At 37.0% G+C, this 22,905-nt stretch overlaps 1 protein-coding gene across 1 annotated transcript in view; it reads right to left on the reverse strand.

Annotated features, from left to right (window-relative positions):
• Positions 1-22,905, reverse strand: part of PDE6C (phosphodiesterase 6C) — a 240,417-nt gene that overhangs the window by 43,825 nt on the left and 173,687 nt on the right. Inside the window, exons 12-15 of the mRNA XM_053692915.1 lie at positions 15,868-16,014; positions 14,708-14,815; positions 4,083-4,192; positions 3,888-3,975 (exon numbers count right to left, since the gene is read on the reverse strand). Coding sequence (XP_053548890.1) covers positions 3,888-3,975; positions 4,083-4,192; positions 14,708-14,815; positions 15,868-16,014 — 453 coding nt within the window. The remainder of the gene's footprint in view (positions 1-3,887; positions 3,976-4,082; positions 4,193-14,707; positions 14,816-15,867; positions 16,015-22,905) is intronic.

A 22,905-nucleotide genomic window follows, 5' to 3' on the forward strand; every position in this document is an offset into this window, starting at 1 on the left:
ATGGTGCCGTTTGACCGGGTGGGAGGAGGGAGCGTGTGCACGATGCGCGCGCGTGCACGTGGACGCGTGTGCACGCATTAGCCACACTGACACCAATGAAGTTAGGAAGGGGGAAAAAAGTTAAAAAATATTTTTTTCCATATAAAAGGATCTGGGAGGGGGAGGGGGTGGGGGTATTGTGGGGGGGCTGCTACACTACAGAAATAATTAAAAATAAAAATAAAAGTTAAAAATAAAATTAAAATACTTTGGTTTGTGGGGCCAAACTGGGTACTGGCAGACAGCTGCCAGTACCCAAGATGGCGGTAATTAGGTAGGGGAGAGGGTTAGAGAGCTGGAGGGGGGGATCAGGGAGGTTGGTGCTAAGGAAGGGGTTCATCACAACTAAAATATTTTATTATTTTTATTTAAAAAAAAAAAAAAAACTCTTTTATTTAGTACTGGCAGACTTTCTGCCAGTACTTAAGATGGCGGGAACAATTGTGGGGTGGGGGAGGGAAGAGAGCTGTTTGGGAGGGATCAGGGGGTGGGATGTGTCAGGTGGGAGGCTGATCTCTAAAATTAACCCTGCAAGCTCCTTACAAGCTACCTAATTTAACCCCTTCACTGCTGGGCATAATTCACGTGTGGTGCGCAGCAGCATTTAGCGGCCTTCTAATTACCAAAAAGCAACGCCAAAGCCATATAAGTCTGCTATTTCTGAACAAAGGGGATCCCAGAGAAGCTTTTACAACAATTTCTGCATAATAACACAAGCTGTTTGTAAATAATTTCAGTGAGAAACCTAAAATTGTGAAAAATGTAAAGTTTTTTTTTTATTTGCTCGCATTTGGCGGTGAAATGGTGGCATAAAATATACCAAAATGGGCCTAGATCAATACTTGGGGTTGTCTACTACACTACACTAAAGCTAAAATTAACACTACAAGCTCCCTACAAGCTCCCTAATTAACCCCTTCACTCCTGGACATAAAACACGTGTGGTGCGCAGCGGCATTTAGCGGCCTTCTAATTACCAAAACGCAACCACAAAGCCATATAAGTCTGTTATTTCTGAAAAAGGGGATCCCAGAGAAGAATTTACAACCATTTGTGCCATAATTGCAGAAGCTGTTTATAAATAATTTCAGTGGGAAACCTAAAGTTTGTGACAAAATATGTGAAAAAGTGAACTTTTTTTTTTTTTTTATCGCATTTGGCGGTGAAATGGTGGCATGAAATATACCAAAATGGGCCTAGATCAATACTTTGGGATGTCTTCTAAAACAAAATATATACATGTCAAGGGATATTCAGGTATTCCTGACAGATATCAGGGTTCCAAAGTAACTAGCGCTAATTTTGAAAAAAAGTGGTTTGGAAATAGTAAAGTGCTACTTGTATTTATTGCCCCATAAATTGCAAAAAAAGCAAAGAACATGTAAACATTGGGTATTTCTAAACTCAGGACAAAATTTATAAACTATTTAGCATCAGTGTTTTTTGGTGATTGTAGATGTGTAACAGATTTTGGGGGTCAAAGTTAGAAAAAGTGTGGTTTTTTCCATTTTTTCCTCATATTTTATCATTTTTTTTTAGTAAATTATAAGATATGATGAAAATAATGGTATCTTTAGAAAGTCCATTTAATGGCGAGAAAAACGGTATATAATATGTGTGGGTACAGTAAACGAGTAAGAGGAAAATTACAGCTAAACGCAAACACTGCAGAAATGTAAAAATAGCCATTGTCATTAAGGGTAAGAAAATTGAAAAATGGTCCGGTCATTAAGGGGTTAAAGAACTACTAGTTGTTAGTTTTCTGATTTCTTTTTTCACCTCATTATGTATACATTAACTTATTAGTTATAATTTATAAACCTCATTATATATGATTCTATCAGAGAGACTGCACCATAATTATTTCCCCTCTTCATTTTTCACTGCTAATTTGCATGGAATGCTTTTTCCTAGTGCTCATTATTTTGAGAATACATTTATAGCACCAACTCTTTGAGTGGTCATATGGAAGTCTGGTTGTTTAGGTAGAGTCCAGAGCAGGCTTCTAGCATTATGGGGCAGGGCTGGGTTGGTTCTAATTCCTGAAGCTGGATATATAGGAAGGAGGGGTAGTAGAATTGAACTTCCATTTTTTTATTTTTATCACACATTTCAAGGTGTCTGGGAGGTATGTAACATAAACAAAATGGCTTAATGCTAAAGATATTTAGTGGTCTACTCCAATTTATCAGATGGGACATGTTTTCAAAATCTAAGCCACCCATCCATTCATATCACCTTAAATTGAGCAATAATTTGCTCACTTTTTTATTGGATCTTTGGACTTTTCTATTTCCACAGCATTTACCTATTGAAATTTTTTTTTGACTCTTTTGAATATCTTGTCTTGTTAGTTTACACTGTCTTTTTTCAATGTTAAAAGCTTTATGCAAGCTGATTTCATATATTAGGAAAAACTTGACTTGGCTATATTTTTTTCATTTATTTTCATATTTTTTTCCCATCACAGCATTTTGATGTTTTACATTTATGCTATTCCTTTTTAAATAAACACATCCTCTTACTTTGTTTACATTTCTTGTTTTTTTTGTATGACGTATTTGTGCAAAATCGGTCAACACAAAAACTTTTCATTGATAATTAAACTATAACACATTTTTAATAAATCAAACATTTCTGCCCATAATCTTTGCTTGAAAAGCGACAGATAATAAATATTTGTTTTAACACTTAAAACATCTTTTGTCATGCAGGTTTCCAATGCATCCTTCATATTCACACCCCCTGGAACTGACAAACACTTTGAATACAGAATTGTGTAACATATCTCTCCACTTATAAAGACAATCTCTACTGGAGAGCCATGACTTTTTTTGTTTAACTAACTTAACTACAAGATCCATTTTTCATTTAACGCCAGCTTTGCAACCATAGAATATATATTTCAAGCTCAGTGGTTCTTGCTTGACCTTACACTTTAGGTATTCTATATAATTTGAGCCTTAACTATTATTACAGTGTAGTAAATAACATTTTTGAGTGTGTACATAAAACCCACTAGACATTCATTTTCTATTTTCTTGGGCCTCCAGATCCATTATCTTTCCACTACTTTGTCTTAGTAAAACAATAAATACTGTATATATTGTTTTTCCTTTTTTTGGCTACACTTTCAGTAGTGCTTTCGGCTCTTTTGTCCCCTGCCAAATGTACTCCTTTCCTTTACTATTCTCTTAGTCTCTCCCTCTATTTCTCTCCTCACTCCCCTTTTGCTTCCCCTTTCCCCATTCATATAGTTTAAAGGGAAAATGTAAAAGTGTATTTGTTTGGAAAAAGTCTGTGTACGTTTGATCCCTTAATCACATTCATGCGTTTTCCTATTCTTAACCAAAAACTTTTTTCGAATAGCAACTATTCAAATGTATTGGAATAGCTCAGAAAACAAAGGAAATAATTATCCAGGTTACATGTGATGTTTTTCAATAGTAAACTATTATGGATTAAAGTGAAGCCTTGGGGGCCTATGTATCAAAGGTCTTGCGGACCTGATCCGACAGTGCGGATCAGGTCCGCAAGACATCGCTGAATGCGGAGAGCAATATGCGCTCCGTATTCAGCATTGCACCAGCAGCTCACAAGAGCTGCTGGTGCAACGCTGCCCCCTGCAGATTTGCAGCCAATGGGCCGTCAGCAGGGGGGTGTCAATCAACCCGATCGTACTCAGAGCAGGCGGACAGGATTATAGAGAAGCGATCTTTAGACCGCTGCTTCATAACTGCTGTTTTCTGATTACTTTTGCTGCTAAATGTTTCCTCCTCATAGTACATTTTTGCCAAATAATCTCATATAAACCATTTGTATGTTGTTATTACATGGTGTACACTCACCTCATCTTCCAGTAAAGTTTTACTAAATTCTAAATGGTGTCTTTCAAGAATGGAAGATCCGTGAAGTTTTGCTAGTGATGCCTGGGATCTGGAAGCAATTGTAAAAAACACACACATAAAAAAACATCATATGTATTATAAATAAACATTTAATAAAGTGTATATATCATGGAGTAAAATATACTCTGAACTTACTTCATTTGGTACAAATTGTTGGTTCCCCTATGATCAATATCGTGGCAAAATGCTGCAGCAACCATTGCAAACGCCTCCAAATCTGAGTAATATCTTTTTAATTTACCTGTCTTTGAAAAAGAAACAGAATACATTAGGCATGTAATAAAGCATAACTTCAGAGTGATGTGTCACTTTAGGGGGATCATTTCTGTTCAGCCCCAATAGTGTGAGCACTTAATTCATTCTAACATTTAAGAAAATGTAATTTTATAATAGTTACATCAGAGCATTAGATGGTAGTGAAAATGGTGATTTGTTCAGTCATAGGGAAATTTACACCACAAATGGATTGTAAGATTGCAATGCTTCAAAAACAGTAGACCTCATTTTTAAAGCAGTCAGCAGTCTGTTTGGCTTGCTTTTCAAGTTAAAGGGGTAGGACAGTCATAATTAAACTTGTATGATTCAGAGAGAGAATGTAATTTTAAGATACCTTTAAGTTTGCTTTTATTTTCAAATATGCTTTGTTCTTTTGGTACCCCTTGTTGAAAAAGAGTACCCACATATCCCACACTAGTGGGAGCTAGTTGCTGATTGGTGCCTGCACATATTTGTTTCTTGTGATTGGCTAACTTGTTTTGTTAATCTAGCTGTCAGTAGTGCAATGCTGTTCCTTTAGTAAAGGATAACAAGATAATGAAGAAAATTTGATAAAAGAAGTAAATTGGAAAGTTATTTAACATTGTATGTTCTATTCAAACATGAATGAAAGTGTTGGGGTTTCCTGTTGCTTTAAAGTTCACACATGAATGAAAATTTTAAAGATATGAAGCTGCCATCCCTATATAAAATAATGTTAAATGCAGATTCCTGTACTGTTGCATGACTTTCAATTGTGGCTATGCCCTTGTGCAACAACTAGCTTGCCCATTTACAAATTTATAATTTCTTCAAAAAGTTCTTAACTGCATCTTGAATAGATTTTTTTTTATATATATTTGGCCCCTATGAAATTGTGACCACCATGAGAAAGAGCTGGAGGCCAAACCAACATCTGGAAGAACTACCAATACACAGGTTAGGGTGAGCAAGTAAAATAAGCCCAGTGTAACAACTATAATCGGTAATGTGCATAAATAAAAAGAGAGAAGCGCTCAACCTCGGAACGAACAATAGCATAATACCTTGTTCTATGGCTAGTTACCACCCAAGAAGCAGCCTCTTTTTGCTAAACATGTGCCTTTCACAGAGAAGAACTTTCCTGAAGCATATCAGTCTGATCCTGACTTAAGAGTACAGTCCAGCCCCTAAATACCAGGCAATCCCTCTCTGAACAAGAGAAACAGTAAAAACCCAGACGTACGTTTCAGCCTATTGTGGGCCTCATCAGTGAGGTGCAGCCATATCCCTCTAGGCACACTGAGCAACGGGTCCATGTCTGGATTCCCGTATCATACTTAGTGAGACTTCCCTAAGAGTCATAATTTGCATAAATAAAAAGAGAGAAGCGCTCAACCTGGGAAGAAACAATAGCATAATAGCTTGTTCTATGGCTAGTTACCACCCAAGAAGCAGCCTCTTTTTGCTCAACATGTGCCGTTCACAGTTTAAGAACTTTCCTGTAGCTGTTTCTCTTGTTCAGAGAGGGATTGCCTGGTATTTCGGGGCTGGACTGTACTGTTAAGTCAGGATCAGACTGATGTGCTACAGTAAAGTTTTTCTCTGTGAAAGGCACATGTTGAGCAAAAAGAGGCTGCTTCTTAGGTGGTAACTAGCCATAGAACAAGCTATTTTGCTATTGTTCGTTCCCAGGTTGAGCGCTTCTCTCTTTTAATTTATAATCAGCAATGTGTTGGTGCCATTATTTGCTTTGACTATTTTATAGAGACAATGGACAAGGTAGGACGAAGAGAAGCAGCAGGTGCCCACCAGTCACCCAACGGAGAATGTGCAAGAGAGATTTGCTAAATAGGAAATCTATACTGACCCTCTATAAATGGTGCATATAATATGCAGCTTTATGGCAAAAGTCACAAAGGAAATATAAACATAATTTAGTTTGTGCTGCCTTGTGTTTCCATGTACTTGGGATTCACTTTCACAGCAACCATGCCTCAGGTATCATCTCATCTTTGCAGTTAACTTGATTTGATCAAATGCTGTAATTTTTTTAAATATTTTTATCCAACAATAGCCTACTCAAGAGGAGCAAGCCAAGGTGAATCTGTTCCCATCTAAACAATCTACTGGATGAGAACATTATAAATTGAAACCTATACCTCCAATTTTGGATGAATCTAAAGATGCTGCATGTTTGGGGACCGAATATCTTTATCTCTATGAATGAATAAATCCCCTCTTGTTCACTTGCACCCTGCATGCTAGTCAAGTTTAAAGATTGTAGAACATGGACATTTTTTCTCTCTCATATTTTGTATATTTTAGTTTAAAGGGACAGTCAATTCAAAATTAAACTTTCATGATTCAGATAGGGCATGTCATTTTAAACAACTTTCCAATTTACTTTTATCATTAAATTTGCTTTGTTCTCTTGGTATTCTTTGTTGAAAGCTAAACCTAGGTAGGCTCATTTGCTAATTTTTATGCCCTTGAAGGCAGCCTCTTATCTCAGTGCATTATGAAAAATTTTCACAGCTAGCCAGCGCTAGTTAATGTGGGCCATATAGATAACATTGTGCTCATTCCCGTGGAGTTACTTATGAGTCAGCACTAATTGGCTAAAATACAAGTCTGTCAAAAGAACTGAAGAAAGGGGGCAGTCTCCAGAGGCTTAGATACAAAGTAATCAAAGAGGTAAGTAGTATAATAATATAACCATGTTGGTTATGCAAAACTGGGGAATGGGTAATAAATGGATTATCTATCTTTTTAAACAATAACATTTATGGAGTAGACTGTCCCTTTAGCTAAAATTTTGACAAATACTACAAATAGAAATATTAAAATTTAAATGTGTTAACAATGAAAGTATACTAAAACACGGTTTGTTTATTTATATGTTAAAAATATTAATAGAGAACATCAGCTAGATTACAAGTTTTACGGTATGCTGCGGTACAGCTATACCGCTGAAAAATTGGCCATTGTGCATGGAATGGCAGGTTTCCCGTATTACAAGTCGTGGCGATATAGCTATCCCGCAAGCATTTTAACCTGTAACTCAAAAATCCATTCCGCATTCAAAAAATGACGTTTGAGTGCAGGATTTTCCATTACGCCATATTACAGGTTGTGCGGTCCTGCTAAAATGCTTGTGTTACAGCCTATACCGACATGATCCATTCCGCAATCTGAGACCAGTAGTTATGGCTTTTGCAAAACAAAAATGTTTCACAAAATTCATAACTGAAATGTTACAAAGTACACTAACACCCATAAACTACCTATTAACCCCTAAACCACTACCCTCCCGCATCGCAAATACTATAATAAACCTATTAACCCCTAATCCACCGCCTACCCATATCGCGACTATTAAATAAACATATTAACCCCTAATCCGCCGCCCACCCACATCGCCAACACTATAATAAAGTATTAACCCCTAAACTACCAGCCCCCCGCATCACAACTAATAAACTAAACCTATTAACCCCTAAACCGCTGGCCCCCACATCACAAAACACTAAATTAAACTATTGACCCCTAAACCTAACACCTCCCTAACTTTAAATTAAAAGTACAATATAACTATCTTACAATAAATAAAAAACTTACCTGTGAAATAAAAAAAAACTAAGATTAAACTATACTACATAATATACTACAAATATACTACAAATTAAAAATCCTAAATTACATGATTAAAAAACCTAACTCTACGAAAAAAATTTAAAAAATCTAACATTACGAAAAAACATAATTTATGTAAGAATTTACCTGATAAATTCATTTCTTTCATATTGGCAAGAGTCCATGAGCTAGTGACGTATGGGATATACATTCCTACCAGGAGGGGAAAAGTTTCCCAAACCTCAAAATGCCTATAAATACACCCCCCACCACACCCACAATTCAGTTTAACAAATAGCCAAGAAGCGGGGTGATAAGAAAGGAGCGAAAGCATCAACAAGGAATTGGAATAATTGTGCTTTATACAAAAAAATCATACCACCACAAAAGGGTGGGCCTCATGGGCTCTTGACAATATGAAAGAAATGAATTTATCAGGTAAATTCTTACATAAATTATGTTTTCTTTCATGTAATTGGCAAGAGTCCATGAGCTAGTGACGTATGGGATAGCAAATACCCAAGATGTGGAACTCCACGCAAGAGTCACTAGAGAGGGAGGGATAAAAATAAAGACAGCCAATTCCGCTGAAAAAAAGAATCCACAACCCAAAGCAAAAGTTTTAATCTTTATAATGAAAAAAACAGAAATTATAAGCAGAAGAATCAAACTGAAACAGCTGCCTGAAGTACTTTTCTACCAAAAACTGCTTCTGAAGAAAAGAAAACATCAAAATGGTAGAATTTAGTAAAAGTATGCAAAGAAGACCAAGTTGCTGCTTTGCAAATCTGATCAACAGAAGCTTCATTCTTAAAAACCCGGGAAGTAGAGACTGACCTAGTAGAATGAGCCGTAATCCTCTGAGGTGGGGATTTACCCGACTCCAAATAAGCATGATGAATCAAAAGCTTTAACCAAGACACCAAAGAAATGGCAGAAGCCTTCTGACCTTTCCTAGAACCAGAAAAGATAACAAATAGACTAGAAATCTTTCTGAAATCTTTAGTAGCTTCAACATAATATTTCAAAGCTCTTACCACATACAAATAATGTAAAGATCTTTCCAAAGAATTCTTAGGATTAGGACACAATGAAGGGACAACAATTTCTCTACTAATGTTTTTGGAATTCACAACTTTAGATAAAAATTTAAATGAAGTCTGCAAAACCGCCTTATCCTGATGAAAAATCAGAAAAGGAGACTCACAAGAAAGAGCAGATAATTCAGAAACTCTTCTAGCAGAAGAGATGGCCAAAAGGAACAATACTTTCCAAGAAAGTAATTTAATGTCCAGAGAATGCATAGGCTCAAACGGAGGAGCCTGTAAAGCCCTCAAAACCAAATTAGGACTCCAAGGAGGAGAAATTGGCTTAATGACAGGCTTGATACGAACCAAAGCCTGTACAAAACAATGGATATCAGGAAGATTATCAATTTTTCTGTGAAACAGAACAGAAAGAGCAGAGATTTGTCCTTTCAAGGAACTTGCAGACAAACCCTTATCCAAACCATCCTGAAGAAACTGTAAAATTCTAGGAATTCTAAAAGAATGCCAAGAGAATTTATGAGAAGAACACCATGAAATGTAAGTCTTCCAAACTCGGTAATAAATCTTTCTAGACACAGATTTGCGAGCCTGCAACATAGTATTAATCACTGAGTCAGAGAAACCTCTATGACTAAGCACTAGGCGCTCAATCTCCATACCTTCAAATTTAATGATTTGAGATCCTGATGGAAAAATGGACCTTGAGATAAAAGGTCTGGCCTTAACGGAAGTGGCCAAGGTTGGCAACTGGACATCCGAACAAGATCCGCATACCAAAACCTGTGTGGCCATGCTGGAGCCACCAGCAGTACAAATGAACGTTCCATTATGATTTTGGAAATCACTCTTGGAAGAACTAGAGGCAGATAGACATAAGCAGGTTGATAATTCCAAGGAAGTGACAACGCATCCACTGCTTCCGCCTGAGGATCCCTGGACAGATACCTGGGAAGTTTTCTGTTTAGATGAGAAGCCATCAGATATATTTCTGGAAGCCCCCACATCTGAACAATCTGAAGAAACACATCTGGCTGAAGAGACCATTCTCCCGGATGTAAAGTCTGGCGACTGAGATAATCCGCTTCCCAATTGTCTATACCTGGGATATGGACCACAGAGATTAGACAGGAGCTGGATTCTGCCCATGCAAGTATCCGAGATACTTCTTTCATAGCTTGAGGACTGTGAGTCCCACCTTGATGATTGACATACGCCACGTTGTGACATTGTCTGTCTGAAAACAAATAAACGGTTTTCTCTTCAGAAGAGGCCAAAACTGAAGAGCTCTGAGAATCACACGGGGTTCCAAAATATTGATTGGTAATCTCGCCTCTTGAGATTTCCAAACCCCCTGCACTGTCAGAGATCCCCAGACAGCTCCCCAACCTGAAAGACTTGCATCTGTTGTAATCACAGTCCAGGTTGGACGAACAAAAGAGGCCCCCTGAACTAAACGATGGTGATCTAACCACCAAGTCAGAGATAGTCGAATATTGGGATTTAAGGATATTAATTGTGATATCTTTGTATAATCCCTGCACCATTGGCTCAGCATACAAAGCTGAAGAGGTCTCATGTGAAAACGAGCAAAGAGGATCGCGTCCGATGCTGCAGTCATGAGACCTAAAACCTCCATGCACATAGCTACTGAAGGGAATGACTGAGACTGAAGGTTCCGACAGGCTGAAACCAATTTCAGACGTCTTTTGTCTGTTAGAGACAAAGTCATGGATACTGAATCTATTTGGAATCCTAAAAAGGTTACCCTTGTCTGAGGAATCAAGCAAATTTTTGGTAAATTGATCCTCCAACCATGTCTTTGAAGAAACAACACTAGTTGATTCGTGTGAGTTTCTGCAGAATGTAAAACTGAGCAAGTTCCAAGATATCGTCCAAATAAGGAAACACCGCAATACCCCGCTCTCTGATTACAGAGAGTAGGGCACCGAGAACCTTTGAAAAGATCCTTGGAGCTGTTGCTAGGCCAGAAGGAAGAGCAACAAATTGGTAATGCTTGTCTAGAAAAGAGAATCTCAGGAACTGATAGTGATCTGGATGAATCGGAATATTAAGATATGCATCCTGTAAGTGTATTGTGGACATATAATGCCCTTGCTGAACAAAAGGCAGAATAGTCCTTATAGTCACCATTTTGAATGTTGGTATTCTTACATAACGATTCAAAATTTTTAGATCCAGAACTGGTCTGAAAGAATTCTCTTTCTTTGGAACAATGAACAGATTTGAATAAAAACCCAAACCCATTCCGGAAAGGGAACTGGCACAATTACCCCGGATAACTCCAGGTCTGAAACACACTTCAGGAAAGGTTCATTGGAATGCGTGAGAGAAAGAAACTTCTCACAGGCGGTCTTACCTTGAAACCTATTCTGTACCCTTGAGAAACAATGTTCTGGATCCAATGATTTTGGATTGAATTGATCCAAACATCTTTGTAAAATCTTAGTCTGCCCCCTACCAGCTGCGCTGGAATGAGCGCCGCACCTTCATGCGGACTGATTTTGATTTTCTAAAAGGCTTGGATTTATTCCAGACTGGAGAAGGCTTCCAATTGTAAACAGTTCCTTTAGGGGAAGGGTCAGGTTTCTGTTCCTTATTCCGACGAAAGGAACGAAAACGGTTAGCAGCCCTAAATTTGCCCTTAGATTTTTTATCCTGAGGCAAAAAGGCTCCCTTCCCTCCAGTGACAGTTGAAATAATAGAATCCAACTGATAACCAAATAATTTATTACCTTGGAAAGAAAGAGATAGCAACGTTGACTTAGAAGTCATATCCGCATTTCAAGTTTTAAGCCATAAAACTCTTCTAGCTAAAATAGCTAAAGACATATACCTGACATCAATTCTAATGATATCACAAATGGCATCACAAATGAAATTGTTAGCATGTTGAATTAGCTTAACAATACTATACACATCTGGTACTTGTTGCGCTAAAGTTTCCAACCAAAAAGTTGAAGCCGCAGCAACATCAGCCAAAGAAATAGCAGGCCTAAGAAGATGACCTGAACATAAATAAGCCTTCCTTAGATAAGATTCAAGCTTCCTATCTAAAGGATCTTTAAAAGAAGTACTATCTGCCTTAGGAATAGTAGTACGCTTTGCAAGAGTAGAGATAGCCCCATCAACTTTGGGGATCTTTTCCCAAAACTCCAATCTATCAGTCGGCAAAGGGTACAGTTTCATAATTAAACCTTGAAGAAGGAGTAAATGAAGTACCCAGACTATTTCATTCCCTAGAAATTACATCTGAAATAGCATCAGGAACTGGAAAAACCTCTGGAATAACTAGATGAGGTTTAAAAACCAAATTTAAACGTTTACTGGTTTTAATATCAAGAGGACTAGTCTCCTCCATATCCAATGCAATCAACACCTCTTTTAATAAAATACGAATATACTCCATTTTAAGTAAATATGAAGTTTTGTCAGTGTCAATATCTGAGGCAGAATCTTCTGAACCAGATAGATCCTCATTAGAGATAGATAAATCAGAATGTTGTCGGTCATTTAAAAATTCATTGAATTTATGAGAAGTTTTAAATGACCTTTTACGTTTATTAGAAGGTGGTATAACAGACAGGGCCTTCTGAATAGAATTAGAAACAAATTCTCTCACATTAACAGGAATATCCTGAACATTAGATGTTGAAGGAACAACAACAGGTAATGGATTACTACTAATGGAAATATTGTCTACTTTTTAAAGTTTATCATGACAACTAACACAAACTACAGACGGAGGAACAGTTACCACAAGTTTACAACAAATGCACTTAGCTTTGGTAGAACCGACATCAGGCAGCAGCATTCCATAAGTAGATTCTGAGACAGGGTCAGATTGAGACATCTTGCAATATGTAATAGAAAAAAACAACATATAAAGCAAAATTATCAATTTCCTTATATGACAGTTTCAGGAATGGAAAAAAATGCAAACAGAATAAGCCTCTGCAAACCAGAAGCAAAAAGAAATAATGACTTAAATAATGTCAAAAATCTGGCGCCAAGTATGACGCCCACAACTGACAAATATTTTTTGGCGCCAAAAACGTCTGCAACAAACACGAGCGTCATAGATGACGCAACTACGTGAAAACTCTCGGCGCCAACTAAGACGCCGGAAATGACGTCATAACGTCAACAAACGTAAATCTTGCACCAAAAAAAGTCTCGCGCCAAAAAATGACGCAATAAATTATAGCATTACCCGCTCCCGCGAGCCTAACAGCCCGCAATTTAGAAAAGAAAGTCAATTTGAAAAATTTCAGGTAAGAAATAATTTTTTCATATGCATTTCCCAAAAATGAAACTGACAGTCTGTAAGAAGGAAATATACTGATTAACTTGAATCATGGCAAATATAAGTACAAAACATATATTTAGAACTTTACATATAAAGTGCCAAACCATAGCTGACAGTGTCTTAAATAAAAGAAAACATACTTACCAAAAGACACTCATCTACATAAAGTAGATAGCCAAACCAGTACTGAAACGAGAATCAGTAGAGGTAATGGTACATAAGAGTATATCGTCGATCTGAAAAGGGAGGTAGGAGATGAATCTCTACGACCGATAACAGAGAACCTATGAATTAGATCCCCGTTAGGATGACCATTGCATTCAATAGGTGATACTCCCTTCACAACCCTCTGACATTCACTGTACTCTGAGAGGAACCGGGCTTCAGCATGCTGAGAAGCGCATATCAACGTAGAAATCTAGCACAAACTTACTTCACCACCTCCATAGGAGGCAAAGTTTGTAAAAACTGAATTGTGGGTGTGGTGGGGGTGTATTTATAGGCATTTTGAGGTTTGGGAAACTTTGCCCCTCCTGTTAGGAATGTATATCCCATACGTCACTAGCTCATGGACTCTTGCCAATTACATGAAAGAAATAAAAAAAAACACTAAGATTTCAAAAAATAAACAAATAAATTATCCAAAATAATAAAATGTATACTTTACCTAATAGCCCTATAAAAACAAAAAAGCCACCCCAAAATAAAAACACCCCCTAACCTAACAATAAACTACCAATAGCCCTTAAAAGGGCCTTTTGTAGGGCATTGCCCTAAGTTAAACAGCTCTTTTACCTAAACAATTACAAAGTCCCCCTAATAGTAAACCCCCCACCAAGCCAACCCCCAAAATAAAAAAAAACCTAAGTCTAAAAAAAGGGGCATTTGTATGTTCATTGTCCTTAAAAGGGCATTCAGCTCTTTTACTGCCCATCCCTAATCTAAAAAAAAACTAACACTAACCCCAGAAAATCTACTCACAGTTCCTGAAATCTGGACATCCATCTTCATCCAGGCGGTGAGAAGTCTTCATCCAGGTGGCGACATCTACATCCATTGTGGGGGCATCTTCTATCTTAACCCAGGTGGCGCCCAGCTGTGGCGGCGTGTAGCATCATCGCCGGCGGCGTGGACATCCAGCTTGGAGGATCCTTTTCATACGATCACTGCCGTACACTGAAGCTTGAATGCAAGATACCCATTTAAAAATGTAGTACCTTGTATTTCTATTGGCTGACATTTTCAAATCAGCCAATAGGATTTTAGTAGCTCTCATCCTATTGGCTGAGATATCTAACCCTCTCTCCCCACTGATGTCTATGGGGAAAAGCCTGCACAAGCACGTCAAGTCAGGCCTTGGGTTTTGTGTGGTATGGAGCTTAACGCACCATACCGCACAACAAGAGAAGGTTTTTCAGTAACTCGTAATGGCAGCGCTAGTTATTTACGCACCTGGTATAACGCACAACTTGTAATCTTGCTAATAAAAATTTCGTAGTGCTGCGTTTACATACCATTAGCAAAGAAAACATTGTTTGTCCCACATTAAATCCATGTCTCCAGTTGTGATATGTAATGTTACGATATCCTTTTCTCACCGTATACATCCATCTTGTTAGGACCTAGTACAAAAAAAGGGTACTTTATCATTGTGAAAATTTCTAATATTATGTAAAACTGCTTATAACTGATAAACATAGAGGTTAATGCAAAGCTTGGTGTATTTGTTGTCCAAGCATTTTGTCAACGTCTAGACATTAATAAAATATTTTTTAGACTGGTGAGGTTAGGCACAAGGCATGTTAATAGTTTTCCAATAGTCACAATTAGATGTTAATGTAGTGATGGGATCTGTATGGTAAAGGGATAATTCCATGGTAATGGAGAAAATCAGTTAGAGTTAATATCAAGAATGATGTATGCAAGTGATCTGAGGATCAGATGATCATCATAAAAAAAAACTAATGCCTATATATGTACTTTTTGTGGTAAGGTCACATGATCTTTAATGGGTAGTCATAATGACCAAGTCTTAGGAATCGCTCTTATTTAGAGAGAAAAAAACGTGTACCTATGTGTGCATTAGTCCCTGTTAAAACAAAACAATATGGCTTGATGGTGTATTTTTATTTTATTTTTGTTTTAAATAAGTGACTGACAGATTTATTTTAAAAAAGTCATGTCAGGTAACCTGTTAAGTGACAACCTGATGGTGAGTATTGGGATCACAATGGCAAAGAAGATATTTAACCACTAGCTTGTTCATCAGAGATAAGATGTACCAGACAGGAGAAAAATATAATGGCAAAATTAATCCCAGTAGACCTCTTTGATACATCCCATTTTTGGAGAATAGTTTACAGTAGTATAAATTATTTTCATGTAGCACCAATGATTGTCTGACAATTTTGTTTTGCACCACCTCTTTTTGTCCTTTTTTTATTATTACACTCTTACAAAACCTCATTTTATCAATCGAACTGTGATACACGTTTTTGGTTTTAATTTGTTATATACATAAACAAACATATTTTTCATTGATAACATAGTATCATAGTAGATAAGGTTGAAAAAAGACTGAAGTCCAATGAGTTCAACCTATACAAATTCTTGAATCTAACATTTGTAAAAGCTTGAATATGAAAAGAAGAGAATTTAACCAATAAATCTTTACCTCTGCTGGCACTTTAAACTTCTCAACCACATTGAGTTCAAAAAACATTTTTATTCCACTTCTGATAAGTTCGTGTTCTGTCACAGGCAGGTCATTAAAGTGGAATTCATACAATTCGAATACCGTGGGATCTGGCAGTTCCTCTTTCTGGAGAAAAATTAAGATTTAAATATATTATCAAATATATTCTTTTCCATCACATATATTATTTTACATTTTATTCTTTTTGCACAGAGTAATAAAAAAGGATCCATATTCGTTTCAAGTTTATAGGGTAAGTACTGGCATATTTAGTTTTATATATTTAGTTTTAAAATGACCTGCTAGATAGCTCATGGTTAAGGCAAACATGAGAAATAAAAAAGTCACTTGTTTTATTTAAAATAATGAAATATGGTAAAAGCCAAACCTCTGCTACTCCCACTGCCGAAATAAACATGCACACAAGACCCATATAATTTAGATTCTGACACTTAAAATCCACTTCTACCTTCTTACCAACAGAATATAATGCATGCAAAGCTTGTGCTTAAATTTATAAGGACATCAGAGATATATCTGCCATAAATCTAGCTCACCTAGACTTGCAATACTCATACTGTGAATATCAGAAAAATATTAACCAGCCAATACGAAAGAATTTGGGTGTTTGATTGTCATTTGTTACTCTCCTGAAAAGCTTAATCCATAAAATACACAAAATTAATCAATTTGCACCCATTCTGTGTTAATGTTCAATTACATTTTGTTTAATACCCAAAAGGCCTCGATTTATCAGGCTACGGCGGACAGGGGGGGACATTTGCGCCCCTGTCCGCCGCAGCTCGCCTCTGGCAGACGGAATTCCGCTGGTGGAATTCAGCATTGCACAAGAATGATATTTTGCACTCTTGTGCAACGCCGAGCTGTCAATCTCCCTGGTTGGACAAGACCGGGGAGATTGACATTTTCCACCTAAGAGGTGGAGAAGAGTTAGGGAAGCAGTGATCTGATGACCACTGCTTGCTAAATATGGACTGTAGGTTCTCTTGTGAGAACTTGCAATCGTAGGCAGGCGAAGCCTTTGATAATTCGACCCCATAAACACTATAAATCATGTTCTCCATTCCAGGTGAGCGCCCTTGTAAAGTGTATTGCAATTGTTTCCACGGAGTTCCCAACCATATATAACCATATTGTGAGATTGTAACTGTTTGGGAGCTCTGTCGGCAAGAATAAACTTGGTTGTTTATATCTCCCAACATGTAATTGATGCCTTGTGGGGATGGAGGTCTTGGCTTAGTAAGGGAGACTTGTGGGAAGAGCTGCAAGTGTTTGTAGGTTGGGCCAAAACAGACAGAGGCGAAGTTGGAAATTGGTGGATAGGGTTAAGTGGGTCACTTCCTGGTTTCACTTTGGAAACAGACTTTTCTAGTAAAGGTAAAGCTGAAAGAAGGAAAAAAGGGTTGAGCTCCCAATCCATGACAATCCCACAATATGTGTGATAGTTCCGAGCTCTGGATGGCCATTGTAATTGTATATATCATTTCACATGTTAAACCTTTAAATTTAAAGAGTAGTCGTATCTATCAAATGAGACATCCCATAAACCTTCAACAAGCTGGTTGAAAAATGTAATGTTTTATAGGGAGAAAGAGGGTTGTGGCGAACGGATTATCTATTGGTCGGGTGTATATATATATATATAGTTTTAAATAATTTTTAAAATATATAATATGTATGCAAATATTTTGCAATACAAAGTTTTCTGAAGCATATGTAAAACATAATTTAGGTGCAATATCATAATTTAGTCAGTGTCACAATGGCTGAGAACTTAAAGGGACAGTCTCAATACCTATTATGAACCCCTAATCTGATGCCCCAACATCGCCGAACCCTACATTATTTTTAATAACCCCTAATCTGCTGCCCCCAATGTCGCCGCAACTTAACTACATTTATTAACCCCTAATCTGCCGCCCACAACGTCGCCGCCACTATAATAAAGTTATTAACCCCTAAACCTAAGTCTAACCCTAAACCTAACCCCCCCTAACTGAAATATAATTTTAATAAATCTAAATAAAATTACTATCATTAACTAAATTATTCCTATTTAAACTAAATACTTACCTGTAAAATAAACCCTAAGCTAGCTACAATGTAACTAATAGTTACATTGTAGCTAGCTTAGGGTTTATTTTTATTTTACAGGCAAGTTTGTATTTATTTCAACTAGGTACAATAGTTATTTAATAGTTATTAACTATTTAATATCTACCTAGTTAAAATAAATACAAATTTACCTGTAAAATAAAACCTAACCTATGTTACAATTACACCTAACACTACACTATAATTATAAATTAATTACCTAAACTAAATACAATTAATTACAATTTAAATGAATTATCTAAAGTACGAAAAAACCCCACTAAATTACAGAAAATAATAAAATAAGTACAAGAATTTTAAACTGATTACACCTACTCTAATCCCCCTAACAAAATAAAAAGCCTCCCAAAATAAAAATGCCCTACCCTACACTAAATTACAAATAGCCCTTAAAAGGGCCTTTTGCGGGGCATTGCCCCAAAGTAATCAGCTCTTTTACCTGTAAAAAAAAAAAGTACAAATACCCCCCCAACATTAAAACCCACCACCCACACAACCAACCCTACTCTAAAACCCACCCAATCCCCCCTTAAAAAAACTAACACTAACCCCTTGAAGATCACCCTACCTTGAGAAGTCTTCACCCAACCGGGCCGAAGTCCTCCACGAAGCTGGCAGAAGTGGTCCTCCAGACGGGCAGAAGTGGTCCTCCAGATGGGCAGAAGAGGTCCTCCAGACGGGCAGAAGTCTTCATCCAGGCGGCATCTTCTCGGAATTAAGGTAGAAAAAATCCTATTGGCTGATGCAATCAGCCAATATAGATGAAGATAGAAGATGACGCCTGGATGAAGACTTCTGCCCGTCTGGAGGACCTCTTCTGCCCATCTGGAGGACCACCTCTGCCCGTCTGGAGGACCACTTCTGCCGGCTTCGTGGAGGACTTCGGCCCGGTTGGGTGAAGACTTCTCAAGGTAGGGTGATCTTCAAGGGGTTAGTGTTAGGTTTTTTTAAGGGGATATTGGGTGGGTTTTAGAGTAGGGTTGGTTGTGTGGGTGGTGGGTTTTAATGTTGGGGGCGTTGTAATTTTTTTTTACAGGTAAAAGAGCTGATTAATTTGGGGCAATGCCCTGCAAAAGACCCTTTTAAGGGCTATTTGAAATTTAGTGTAGGGTAGGGCTTTTTTTATTTTGGGGGGCTTTTTTATTTTGTTAGGGGGATTAAAGTTGGTGTAATTAGTTTAAAATTCTTGTAATTATTTTATTATTTTCTGTAATTTAGTGGGGGGGGTCCGTACTTTAGATAATTTATTTAAATTGTAATTAATTGTATTTAGTTTAGGTAATTAATTTAATTAAAGTGTAGTGTTAGGTGTAATTGTAACATAGGTTAGGTTTTATTTTACAGGTAAATTTGTCTTTATTTTAACTAGGTAGTTATTAAATAGTTAATAAATATTTAATAACTATTGTACCTAGTTAAAATAAATACAAAGTTGCCTGTAAAATAAAAACAATGTAACTATTAGTTATATTGTAGCTATGTTATGGTTTATTTTACAGGTAAGTATTTAGTTTTAAATAGGAATAATTTAGTTAATGATAGTAATTTTATTTAGATTTATTAAAATTATATTTCAGTTGGGGGGGTTAGGTTTAGGGTTAGACTTAGGTTTAGGGGTTAATACATTTACTATAGTGGCAGCGACGTTGGGTGCGGCAGATTAGGGGTTAATAAATGTAGGTAGGTGGCGGCAATGTCAGGGCAGGCAGATTATGGATTAATAATATTTAACTAGTGTTTGTGATGCGGGAGTGCGGCAGTTTAGGGGTTAATATGTTTATTATAGTGGCGGCGATGTCTGGTTCGGCAGATTAGGGGTTAAATATTTATTTTAGTGTTTGCAATGTGGGGGGGGCTCGGTTTAGGGGTTAATAGGTAGTTTATGGGTGTTAGTGTACTTGTTAGCACTTTAGTTAGGAGTTTTATGTTACAGCGTTGTAATGTAAAACTCTTAACTACTGACTTTTAAATGCGGTATCAGTCTTGACAGGAGAGGCTGTACCGCTCACTTTTGGTCAGACTCGTAATACCGGCGTTATGCAAGTCCCATTGAAAATATAGGATACGCAATTGACGTAAGTGGATTTGCGGTATTTCCAAGTCTGGCCAAAAAGTGAGCGGTGAGCCTGTCATTTCAAGACTCGTAATACCAGCGGGCGTTAAAAAGCAGCGTTGGTACCTCTCAACGCTGCTTTTTAACCCTAACGCACAACTCGTAATCTAGCCGATTGTTTGTTAGCTACCGAAAATGGCCGCCAAACTCTACCCACAGCTTTCTTCTTGTCCAGTTAGCTGTTTACTTGTATGACAATTTAGCAGTGCACGTTTAAAAAATTTAGCTATTTAATATTCCACATGCACAAATACACGTGTATGAGTAGGAAAATGCATTTAAGATTAAATCGTGATTGGAGAAACTTAACATACCAAAATATAAACGCAATAGGTGGGCGGAGCTTGGCAGAGATTTTCGGCTCCTAACAAACAATTAATATTTAAATGTTTCATGTACTTCTTACAAGCTTATAGATGTGGGACCAGTTGCAGGATGCCTCTTTGGTATATAAAAATAAGTAATCAAAATTATTTATTGGGTCTAGACTGTACCTTGTCACAAGATGATATCCATTAAGGATAAAAAAAAATTCTCTTCAGTGTTACAAATCTCACAAATGCCAGTTTTATTGTAGCATATTCCTAGTATGACTCTATAAAATAACATGAAGAATTAAAACTTTCACTGGAAATCGCTTTAAGTAATCTTAGTGAATATTACACATGCCACATCTTCTAATCCAGCAGGCTGAGCAGAGAAGGCTTCTGCATTATTGCTTTGGTGGAAGTCTACCATAATTTATAAAGACAAACGCTACTTTGTATTGCAGATAATTTTTACACAGATGGTCACATGGTTACCATACCAAAAATGTTCCATTTTCACTAAGTTTACATCAGTCATATGGAATATTCTTGCTAGCCTCAAACTAGAAAGGAATGGCAACCCACAAAGCAGATATGACTCAAGATGTCTCACTTTGAATCTCGTATACCACTGACCATTCTGAATTTTAGATGCTTGCACCCAACATTATTAAAAGCTTGTTGTTTAAAGTAAATTCTGTTAAAATTGGAATTCACCTTATAATCACATCTATCTGCAAATACTGTATAGTTTATTGTTTTTTCTTAAATGCGCTAACATATTTTCAGACCATTTTGCAAACTTGAAAGGCAAGGTAAACCAGGCTGATGTCTCAGACTTGGAGAATTCAGAGATAGACGCCTGATCAGCATATAATAATGCACAACATCCTCTTTAACAATATTTAATTACTTTTTTTCATGGTCAAAGCTTGATTCCAAAAACATCAGGATAATGATCTAAAAATAAACAAGGTTGAGGCCTTGAAAAGTTTGTTGTAACTTGAGTGATTTATTAAACAGGCAATGCGTCATGTTGCGTCTTGTTTCTAAGCAACATTACTGCTATGCCATTTTGTTTTCCACTTTGCAACACTTTTCAACTCTGTGTCAATATTTGGTTGCCACATGGTGCCATTTTTGTTGAGGATCATCATGTTACTTTTCAAGTCATCCTTGGCGCACATCTTTTCCCGTGGTTGTCGCTAATTTAATTATGCGACTAGCATTATTATTTTCCCATTTGAATTACATTCTTGGGTGCACAAGTACATTTTGTATCTCCTCATGTTTGATCATTGTCTTGTTTTAATGACCATTCTTTTGTACTCTTCGGTTGTACTTAATCTGCTAATCTATTTTTTTTTTTACCTTTACCTGAATTTTACTTGGATACTGATTTGGTACTTCTTCTGCCTGCAAGTTGCCAACCTTTTGCCTGATCTGACCACACCTGACACCTGTCAGACTTGGTAGTCACGTCCTGCATCTTATCCAGGGAGTTGAGATGTGGATTTGAGTGTTTCTTGAGTCACTTCTCAGTCACTGGATCCTTACCTGGACAGACACTTAAAGGTACATGAAACCCCAAAATTTTCATTCATGATTCAGATAGAGAATACAATTTTAAACAACTTTCTAATTTACTTCTATTATCTAATCTGTTTCATTCTCTTGGTATAATTTGTTCAAGGAGCAGCAATGCACTACTAGTTTCTAACTGAACACTTGGGTGAGCCAATCACATTCAATATATATATGCAGCCACCAATCAACAGCTAGAACCTAGTTTCTCTGCTGCTCATGAACTTGCCTAGATAAACCTTTTAGCAAATTAAAACAAGAGAAGGAAGCAAATTAAATAATAGAAGTGAATTGTAAAGTTGTTTAAAATTGTATTCTCTATCTGAATCATGAAAGAACATTTTTGGGTTTCATGTCCCTTTAACTTCTGTTTGAGTGCGACAACAGTGTTTACATACTCAAAAATCTATACACTAGCGTGTTGTTCAGGTATATTTCAAACTGCAAGTTTTATTAAACAAAAAAACATTTTCAAGGCCACAACCACATTTTCTGCTATCGCCTAGTAATTTTTTTTATTGTGCCCATGCAGAAAGCATATTTGTGGATGATTTTATTTTTACTTTTCACTAATTACTCAATTGTAAATCCACACATGGAAACAACATTTAAAATATCTGGGGCAAGATTACATATGCAGCGTCGCCCGCAAAAGCCAGCGACACCGGTTTTTACGCGGTTTTGATATCACATATACGGCACCGCATATAAATGCAGCGCGTATATTTCACCTGTAGCCCGCAATTTTTACACCCAAATCGGTATAACATATTCAGTGCAAGGACTTACGCGTCAAAAATGGAGAAATTTTACTCCATTTTCACCTCGCCACACATAGGCAGGAGCAGCAAGCATTACACTGAAAATGTGAGCACC

The sequence above is a fragment of the Bombina bombina genome, chromosome 9 (genome assembly GCF_027579735.1).
Source record: "Bombina bombina isolate aBomBom1 chromosome 9, aBomBom1.pri, whole genome shotgun sequence".
NCBI classification, from domain to species: Eukaryota; Metazoa; Chordata; class Amphibia; order Anura; family Bombinatoridae; genus Bombina; species Bombina bombina.